The sequence below is a fragment of the Budorcas taxicolor genome, chromosome 23 (assembly GCF_023091745.1).
Source record: "Budorcas taxicolor isolate Tak-1 chromosome 23, Takin1.1, whole genome shotgun sequence".
Lineage (NCBI taxonomy): Eukaryota > Metazoa > Chordata > Mammalia > Artiodactyla > Bovidae > Budorcas > Budorcas taxicolor.
In genome coordinates this window covers 23,628,222-23,638,565 of record NC_068932.1, presented here as the reverse complement: position 1 = coordinate 23,638,565, position 10,344 = coordinate 23,628,222, and the positions used below count along the sequence as shown (strand labels likewise).

Here is a 10,344-nt window from a genome sequence, read left to right as displayed (position 1 = left end):
GGAGGCTGAGAGGGCCCGGCCACACTTGAGCAGAGGAGTGATGTAGTGGGACCTGTGCTTTAGGGAGACCTGGGCTAGCCAGTGGCCAGACATGAAGGGCAGCAGAATAAAGTGGGGGAAAGGGTCGCAGGCACTCACTGAGCCCCGACCTCGTCTCCCAACACCCCTCATCTGACACTACAGTCAAGCAGCCCCAAACTGGCTGCTTCTCACCTCCATGCCCTTGACCAGGCAGTACCCTCCATCTAGAAGGCCTCCCCTTCCCCAACCCGGGCAAACACTGAAACAGTTTAAATGTTCTTCAGGAGATTTCTCTTGCAGGATGGCTTCAGGCAGAGTAAGGCGCCCCTCCTGGCTCCTCCCAGCACAAAAACCGATGTGAAAACTCCCTGGGCTCAGCGGAGCTAAGTCATGTTCTTTACCAAAAGCCAGAAAATGAAACTGGCTCCATCAGTGCCACGGCTTTCACCACACCCAGAATATGCCTGTCCCCCATGGGCAGCCCCACCAGCTGTCCAGCATCAGTATCCAAACCCTGAAGAAAGGAAGGAATCGGCTGGGGAGGGATGGGGGGACAGGGTGGGGCCCATTTGCCTAGAGGTGCTGTGGGCTGGCTGGTTATACAGCAGTGACTCATCTCCCAGAGAGGAGGGGAGCAGTGGGGGACCATTGGGCCGGGCAGGGGAGCCTGTAGAGAAAGCCTGCCTCTGCCTCACACCCTTGGCCGGACGCCGTCTCCTCCTGCCCCCTCAGGCCCTTGGAAGAGAAGGAAGAACCTCTTGCAGCCCCTGGCTTGCCCCCAGTGTGGCTGGCATTGACCAGGAAGGCAGCTGAAGCCTCCCTGCCCCCGACCCACCGCTGCCCCCCACCCAGGCCGCGGCCATGGATAAATTCCGCACCCTCTTCCAGCACTTCCAGTCCAGCTCTGAGTCTGTGATGAACGGCATCTGCCTGCTGCTGGCCATGGTTACCGTCAAGTTGTACTCCTCGTTCGACTTCAACTGCCCCTGCCTGGCGTGCTACAACACCCTCTATGGACTGGGCCTGCTGTTCACACCCCCGATCGCCTTGTTCCTCTGCGGCCTCCTGGCCAACCGGCAGTCCGTGGTGATGGTGGAGGAGTGGCGCCGGCCTGCCGGGCACCGGAGGAAGGACCCGGGCATCATCAGGTGCAGTCCCACCCCCCTCCAGCTCCCCGTGGGCGTTGTCAGGGGTTCCCCCAACTGCATAAGCACTGCCAGGGGCTCCCCAAACCCCAGTGGCCCCAGTGGGTATGGTCAGGGCTCCCCCAAGAACCCCCACAGGCACCCTACTTTCATATGTGCCCCCTGCTCTCCCCCAGAAAATGATACCAAGGCACCATCAGTTCACAGAGACAGATTTGCCAGTCTCCACTCTGGAAACAAGATATTTCTGATCCCGTTGTCTGTCACCTTTCCATGCCCAATGATAAAGATGCGTGAATGACAGGACTCCTAAGAATTATCCAAGGCACGTCTGTCCTACTGGCCATGGATTATAACTCCCCACATGCATGAAGGACCATCCCATGATGTGCATACCGTATTGCACATATGAGAGGCATGGTTGGCTTGAAGGCTGCATCCCATCTCCTGCAAGCTCCCAGAGGGCAAAGACCTCATCTGCTATCACTGTGTCCTTAGACCCTGGTCAGTGCCCTGTATCAAGAAAAGCTGAGGGGAATTCCCTGGCAGTCCAGTGGTTAGGGCTTGGCACTTTCACCCTTTCACTGCTGTGGCCTGGGTTCAATTCCTGCTCAGGGAACTCAGATCCTGCAAGTCATGTGACACAGCCGAGAAAGAGAGAGAGAGAGAAGAAAAGCTGACAGACTTTAGCAATTTATAATACTCCCTGGCCAACAGTGAGCCAAGCTTTGTGCCAAGTACTGTGTGTGCACAGCCTCTGAATTCTTACCTCGGCCCTGGGTCTCTTCCTGTCTTGGATCCATTTTTAAGGATGGGAGACCTGAGGCACAGAGAGTTTAAGTCACTTGGCTGAGCTCCCACAGCAAGGAAGAGGCTCAGATTCAAATCAAACCCAGAACCGCTGCCCTGAGTGTTTTAGACAAAATACCTAAGTGCTCTGGATCCACAGGCAGTGGTAGGAGGGCCTTGGTGGGTTTTAGTTGACTTGTGATCTTCTCCTCTCCCCTATTGATATAGACAACTGGGGTGTTCTCAAGGGCATGTTATGTAACTTCATAACAAGTCTTTGGTTCCACCTTCTAACCACCTTGCCCCCATAGAAAATGCTGGAGCCACCCCTGCCTACAACATATTTATAATTCTCCACCAGGTAGGCCATGTACACACACACACATACACACAGCCGGCGCACACCATCCTATGTTTTGTATACAACCCACCTGCCAATACAGGAGACATAAGAGACCCAGGTTCGATTCCTGGGTGGGGAAGATCCCCTGGAGGAGGGCATGGCAACCCACTCCGGGATTCTTGCCTGGAGAATCCCATGGACAGAGGAGCCTGGTGGGGTACAGTCCACGGGGTCACAAAAAGTCAGACACAACTGAGCTACTGAGCACACGCGCAAGTTAAAAACACCTGCGTTCTGTGCACAAGTGGCCTCTCTTTGATGTTCCCAGGGGCTCCCGGCTCCCTGTGATTCAGCCACGCAGGGAGGCTTTTCCTATGGGGTCTCGAGGTTCCAGCTCCACTGGGCTCCTGTCCTGTGACCAACACCCTATTCAGGCCACTAGACATAGTAGGTCAAAAGAGGCACCTAGGGACAATCAGAGGCTCCCTGGACACTGCAGGGAGGTGTGAAAGTGCCGTCTCTGGGCAGGTTATTCCACAGGACCCTCTTAGCTTAGGGTCCCCCAAAAGCAGGTTCTGGGAAGAAGTGATAATAAGGAGACAACTGGGGATCAGTCCTTCGAGGAACCTAAGGGAGTGGGTAGAACCCACCTCAAAATCGTCCCACTGAGGGTCCCGGATGCTGGGGCATTAAACTACCAGGCCCTGCCCTCTGGGATTGAGGTCGATTTGGGTACATGAACCTTCAAGGCCACCCCGCACTGGGAGCAGGGACTCCTCTGAAGCCCCAGACAGAGCCATCCAGGGGGTTAAGGTCAGAGGTCTTCAGGCCCTCCACGTGAATAGAAACTACCCGCCAAAGCTCTAGATGCTTCTGGCCTGAGCAGAGCACTAGCAGAGTCTGCTACAAAGGCTCGGGCAGGACGAATACCAGCTCCCCAGTGTTCCAGTCCCAGGGCTCCCAGGACCCCAGCTCTGCTTCTCCCCCACCCTCTGCTGCTCGGGCCTCTGCAGGGGGAGCTGCAACCCTCCCTTTGGGGTAACCACGCACCATCCTGGGAAGTTCATCCTCACATCCCCCCTGTAGCCTTCCTGCTGCAGCTGAATTCCGGCTGCCCTGTGTTCCCGCTCCCTTCCTCTGTTCCCAGGTACATGTGCTCCTCTGTACTGCAGAGAGCGCTGGCCGCCCCCCTCATCTGGATCCTACTGGCCCTCCTCGATGGGAAGTGCTTCGTGTGCGCCTTCAGCAGCACCGTGGACCCTGAGAAGTTTCTAGACTTTGCCAACATGACCCCCAGTCAGGTGCAGCTCTTTTTGGCCAAGGTGCCCTGCAAGGAGGACGAGCTGGTCAGGAACAGCCCCGCTCGGAAGGCGGTGTCTCGTTACCTGCGGTGCCTGTCACAGGTAATTTGGGGCGGGGGGTGTCTTCTCCCTGCCCTGGGAAGTGTCCTGCACTGGTTCGGAGGGGCACGAGGTGAGGAGGTATACATGGTTTCCTAAGGGCCCCCCTCCCAATGCTAGAGACACAACTGCAGAGCGTGTGGTCCCTTGCGGGGGTGATCAGAAACATGACCCACACACAGGACAGTGTCAGGCCTTAGGAAGTGGGCACTTTGCCATCAACACTGACTCACCTGAGGGCGGAGACCAGGTGTCCATACCCTTCTGGAGTCAGCTAGGCTCATCTCCAGGTTGGAAGGCAGGAAAACGCTGCAGATATACTGCACTACCCTGCCCCCACCCCATACACGTATTCTGCCCACCCCTCAGAAATAACACTAATTACCGCTTATGAGGCACTTATGTGTCAGGCACTGTGTTAAGCATTTCACATGCATTACTTCATTTAATTCTCAAAACTGCCCTATGAGATAGATGTAATCACGACTGTCCCACTTTGCAGATGAGGAAACTGAGGCTCTGAGAGTTTAGTTCACAAGGCCAAAGGCACACAGTTTGTAAGAGGCTGGGCAGGAATCTAAAATGCCATTCCTCCAAACCCTCCCCTACTATGCAGGTCCTCCCCAGATGCTTGGCTCCCCACGGAGCACAGAATCCATTATCCTGGGAACAAACCCCAGCCCAAGCTCCAGATCCCACCCTCACCACTGCCAGAGCCCTACTTGGGCTGTGTCTCCCCAAAAGTGTTTACACGCTCCCACCACGTGCAGAGCATCACTGGAGATACACCCTAGCTCTTTGGGGTGTCGGGACAGGCTCATGACAAATGCAGGCCCATGGAGTGGCAAAGAGAAGTGCTTGGGACACACTTGATTCTGCTTCAGACTGTGACCTCGGCCGTGAGTCCATTTCCCTCTGGGCCTTGGGTTCTCCTTCAAAAGAAGTGGAGGTTCGATCTACTCACCTTGATGTCCCTGTGGACGTAAACACTGTAGACTAGTTCACTATCACCGGAAAGACTGTAGAATCCTCAGACCAGGGTTTGAGTCCTGACTCAGCTGTAAATAATCAGTCACATTAAATGCTCCTCCAAGTAAAATACTCACACAAGCATTTTAAACTTAGAGTGGGGCAAGGGGAGGGCCTTGTGAGAGGCCAGGCAGAGAGCTTTGTCAATCACATCTACAAATGTTAAGGATTCAAATAAGTCTTGTGGTTTAGAGGATGATTTCTCTGCTCCAGGTCTATAAAGTTGCTCTAGTCCTAGGCGATGTCTCAATACCTTTGGCTGGGCAGAGGGGAGGGCCAGGAGCTGGCCAGGTTGGGGAGAATTACTTCCAGCTTCTCTTTACTCTTGGCCTGGAACACTGTTTCCTGTTTACATCTTGTAAACTATCATCAGCCTTTAGGTCTCAGCCTCAACTTTACTGTTCTCTGAGGCCTCAAATTCAGGTCAGGTGTCCCCTCTCTGAATTTCCATGAACCAAGATACATCCCTCAACATGGCACTTAGCCAGTCACCACCTATGTCATTGTAACTTCCACTAAAGTGTTCGCTCTATGAGAGCAAAGACTGAGTCCTCTGTCTCCCCAAGAATAAAGGATGGATGGATGCATAGATGGGATGGATGCACATATATAAGCATGGATGAAGAACCAGATAAAAAGATGGAAGGATGATGGGTGGATGCACAGATGAATGGATGGGAGTGCAAGGAAGGCAAAACTACCTCCACCCAATGTAGGTTTTCAGCTGAGACTGTAACAAAAAGAGATTACCAGGAGGAAAATAAATGGTTTATTATTGTGTGCAGTGCACATCAGGCAGGGGGAATCTAAAGCAGAGTCACTCTAAGCAGTGGCTTAGAACTGTGGCTTATATAGCATCTTCAGCTATGAACAATACCTTTGTAGAGAAATGTCAGGACAAAGGAAAGCAGCTTTATGCTTCCACGGGTGGAAACTGTGGGAAGATAAATAAATACATGGGAGGAAACTAAAGGAGTAGGGTGTGTTTGTTCGGGAGGAAGGCAGGGGGGAATAAATAACAAGTGGATTGATGATTGGATAGAGATAAATGGAAGCAAAGATGAGAGTATGGAAACATGAATGGATGGGAGGATAGATGGTTGGATAGGGGGATAGGGACAGATAGGAGCATGGTTGAAAGGGTAGCTTGATAGGAAGACAATAGATATATAGTCAGATAAGAGGATGGATGACCGGATGGGTGAGAGATGGATAGAAAACGGATGGAAGGAGAAATGAATGAATGGGAGAGAGGATGGATGGAGGTAGTTGGTAGAACGGATGACTGAATTGGAAGGCGGATAGATTTGAAAATAGATGGAAGGGATAAGTAAAGGGAACACCCTTGCCACGCTGTACAATATCTGTGTGCCTGAATGCTTACCTTAGCGCTCCCCGCCCTCTAGGCCATTGGCTGGAGTCTCACCTTGCTGCTGATCGTCCTGGTCTTCCTGGCCCGCTGCTTGAGGCCCTGCTTCGACCAGACAATCTTCCTGCAGCGCCGATACTGGAGCAACTACGTGGACCTGGAGCAGAAGCTCTTCGACGAGACGTGCTGTGAGCACGCGCGGGACTTTGCGCACCGCTGCGTGCTGCACTTCTTCGCCAGCATGCAGAGCGAGATGCGGGCGCGGGGGCTGCGCCGGGACTCTGCGGGTAGGGAGCCGGAGACTCCTGAGAGGCCCGAGCCCCCAGACGGCCTGGACGGCGGAAGCGGGAAGGCCCACTTGCGCGCAGTCTCCAGTCAGGGGCAGGTGGACCGCCTCCTAAGCGCCTGGTACTCCAGCAAGCCACCACTTGACCTCACAGCATCCTCTGGGCTCTGGGGGTGCGGCCTCAGCCATCGCGCCCCCACAGTGGTCCCGGGCACCAGCGCATCCCCACACACCGACGTGTAAGGACCCAGACCGCGTCCTCACGTAAAATGCCCACACTGACAAGGAGGTGGGGGCTTTCCAGGCAGTGGGGACCCCATGGCAGGGCAGCTTAACCCTTGTCAGCCTCCTTCCCCAAAACAGCCCAGCGCCTGGCCTAGTTTCTGGGCGTGGCCTCTTGTGTGCTCTAAAGCGGTGGTTCACGAACCTCATTGTGCTCACCTGTTCACGTGAACTCTTGTCAAATGCAGATTCTGATTCAGTCCATCTAGGACCAGGGCCGAGACTGCATTGCTAAGGAGCCTCTCATGCTTCTGGTCAGTGGACCAAACTCCAAGTAGAGTAAGAGTCTAAACAGATCTGTCCTGGGTGCTGGGTCCTAGATGTCCATATTCTAAATCTAAAATAATAATAATGACAACAGCACCTGCTTGTATGATGCTTACTATGTACCAGGCACTGCTCTGACTTCTTTCCATATATAACTCATTTAATCTTAATGATAATCTGACGAGGTAGGATGATGACTAGCCCCATTTTTAGAGAAGAAAAGTGAGGCATTAAAGGTTAAGGTGGCTGAGGTCACCCATATAAGAGCTGGAATTTGATCTCAGGACATCAGCTCTAGAGTGCTCTGAGCCACTACATTAGTCCTCTAGACTGTGTGTGTGTGTGTGTGTGTGTGTGTGTGTTTTCAGGGCCGTGGCAGCTGGGTTTCCTGCAGCCTCCAACAAGGTTCTCTGAGTGAACTCATCAAACTCTGCTTGAGAATTCTTCTCAAAAGTACAAATTAGTGTCTGTTGATGACTACTGCAGATGAATAGCTTTATATCTTTGCAGGGGGATTTTTCTGTTTCTGAATGTCAAGGGGGCGCTGACCCTTCCAGCTCCCATCTTCTCAAGTTCCACCAATTCTATTCTAACCAACCAAGGCCAAGCAGCCCTTCAGGTGCAGCTCCTTTGTCAGCCCAGCCTTCTGCTCACCTCCAGCCAGCAAGCACTTCCTCTGTCACCTCTCCACTCACCACCCTCCTCACCACCTGCAGCCTGACCCCTGAGCTTGACCTTGCTTTCTAAGGCTGCTTCCTATGCCAGGTATCCCAGGGGCATCTACCCACTGCCCTCAGCAAGAAGCTGGCACCATGGTAAGAATTTCCCTAGGGATACGAGGAATGGACCAGATCTGCAAGTCAGGGGTGTCCAGGCAGCCCTAGACATCTTCATTGAACTAACACCCCAGGTGATTCTGCAAAATCCAGTGTTTAAAAACCTCTGGACCAAGTGTGGGTGTAGGGTCTGACTCGGGGATGAAGACCCTCGAAATACCAGGGTTAAATCTTCCTGGAAGAACTGCCTCGCAGTCTCTGGCAGCCCAAACAGCAAGGGCTGGGGAAGATCTATCTATTCTGTGAGCTCCTCTGGGTCTCTGCCCTTCCCTGATGACTCATCACCCCCACCCTCCCACACACATCCTGTTATTGCCTCTGTCAGCACAACAGTGCCTGGTGACCACAGACATGCACTAGGCTCACTCTCTGCTTTACTGGTAATGAGGGCATGGGGGCAGTACAGGGGTCCTGGAACCCAGCTCCCTCCATATCAGGCAATCTCTGCTCTCCTGGGTGCTTGCCAAAGGGCCTGGGAGGACCAGACTGTCCATACAGCCCAGTCTTTCCCCTGCTACCTTGCTGTGGTCAGGCCATGCAAATGTCTAAAATGGTACTGGGCAGGGCAAGATTCAGGCAAAGTGTTAGCAGGGATTGGTGGGGGAGGGAGGAGGTAGACCTTGGACATGATCCAGTCAGCAGGGCCGAGTGCCCAGCCCAGGGAAAGGAGGCTCAGGGACCCCACCTTGGGCTATAAAGAAGCAGTATCTGGACCAGTAAAGGGCCACTGACTGCAATCAATGCCCTTGCCTTCTTCTATTGAGCCTACTGCATAGAGAGCACTGTGCTGGGGAGGAGGGAAGGAAGAATATACAGACGATTTATACTGCCTGGCCCGCAAAGAACTCACTCTCTACTAGAGGGACCGAGATGTACAGAAATCATTACAACCCAAAGCAAAAGGTGTAAAGTGATATGATAGCGCCAAGCTGTGTGCCACCGAGATTCAGCATGAAGAGTAGTGGCTCCAAGCTGAGAGAATCAGAAGGATGTCATTACAATGGGCCTTAAAGGATGGGGGCGGGGGTTTGACAAGTCGAGAGGGATGGGGCGGGGGAGCAGAGCATCTACAAGGAGGAAACAGAACAAAAGCAAAGAACTGGGAAACGGCAACGTTTGGTTCACTGATTCACTCAGCGAACACTGATGGAATGCGTAGAGCACCAAAGAGCAGGAAAGGCATCGTCCTATCTTAGTGGAGATTCCAGTCTGAAGGGGAGATAAGACGTGAGCCAGAGAACAAACAACCAAGTGCAGGGTGTGTGGTCTGGCCTGGCCAAAGTGAAGGACCTTGGCCAGAAGGCCGAGCAGTCTATTCCAATGAATCCCACCAAGAGACGCTTTCTGAGCCCCACATCCAGTGACACCTTCTTGGATCCTCAGCCTTTGATAGCCCTCAAATGCCTCCTTACCCTATTCAGTCCCCAGATGACATGGTTTCAAACCCCAAACCTCTTTGCCATCATCCATGCACACCACCATTTACTCATATCCTGGGAGAGAGAGAGGCCTTGTGTAGTGCATGCCACCCCACCTGGGGGTGAGGGACCCAGGTGGCAGGCTGCCACCTGCTCCCCTCCCAGGAGATCAGCCCTCATGGGTGCTCATGCTCATTGCTCAAGTCTCCTCCAAGTCTGGGAGACAGTCCTTCTGCACACACCCTGTTCACAGGGCCTCTCTTCTGGGAGACACGGTGACCAGCTGGGCAAGGCAGAAATGTACTGTAAGAGTGACTTTGGCTGTGTTAGTCCCCTGTCTCATATGGTCTGGGCAGCCGCGGTTCTGCCTGAGAAGTGGAAGATGGTGGCATCCTTGAGGGTTTTGCTCAGGTCTTTGAGTCTATCCTACAGGTAAGTGCTTCCGGGCAGAGTCAGAAGGCAGAATGATACTCCACCTGGCAGTGATCCCTGAAGCTGCAGGAATGGATACACCAGCGAGAGAGAGAGACGGAGTGAGAAGAGGAAAGACTGAGACCTTTAGAGCTTTGGGGGAGAAAGACGGGGCAGCAAGTGAGAATAAGGAATCACAGAAGCAGAGGTTCTATAAGAATGCCAGGGGGGCAACCTGGTGCTCTGTGACAACCTAGAAGGGTGGGGTGGAGCGGTGGGTGGGAGGGAGGTTCAAGAGTGTTAGGACATCCGTATACTTATGGCTGATTCACGTGGTTGCATGGCAGAAACCAACACAACATTGTAAAGCAATTATCCACCAATGAAAAAAAAATTTTAATTATGTTTTGAGAGCCAAAACTGATCAAGTTTTGACTATTTCATTCAATCCATGCCTTGATGACATAAGATTTTACTAGATGGACTCTAAGACCCTTCCCAGCACTGGCATTCTATGGTTCTAAGAGTCCATTCTTGGCAATATCTAAATAATCATTAGAGTCATAGAGATTTGTACTTTCTGGGGAACAGAATCAGTCAATAAACAAGAAGCTTTTTTAAAAAAAAGAATGCCAAGGAGGAGTGAATTTCAAGATGAGGGAATGAATGAATGAAAGTTGCTCAGTCGTGTCCAACTCTTTGTGACCGCATGGATTATACAGTCCATGCAGTTCTCCAGGCCAAAATA

The 10,344-nt window shown here is 52.7% G+C and overlaps 1 protein-coding gene across 1 annotated transcript; it reads left to right on the top strand.

The window, feature by feature from the left end:
• Positions 1–882: 882 nt before the first annotated feature.
• On the top strand, positions 883–6,625 carry CALHM3 (calcium homeostasis modulator 3). Its single transcript, XM_052661185.1, has 3 exons — positions 883–1,169; positions 3,446–3,701; positions 6,134–6,625. Exons 1-3 carry the CDS (start codon positions 883–885, stop codon positions 6,623–6,625), a joined length of 1,035 nt encoding a protein of 344 aa, XP_052517145.1.
• The last annotated feature ends 3,719 nt before the right edge of the window (positions 6,626–10,344 follow it).

Bases quoted from the DNA above. Each gene is read 5' to 3' on its own strand.
- CALHM3 (XM_052661185.1), top strand. From the start codon at position 883: ATGGATAAATTCCGCACCCTCTTCCAGCACTTCCAGTCCAGCTCTGAG. The intron at 1,170-3,445 runs GTGCAGTCCCAC...CTCTGTTCCCAG, and splicing joins AAGGACCCGGGCATCATCAG to GTACATGTGCTCCTCTGTAC. The intron at 3,702-6,133 runs GTAATTTGGGGC...CCCGCCCTCTAG, and splicing joins ACCTGCGGTGCCTGTCACAG to GCCATTGGCTGGAGTCTCAC.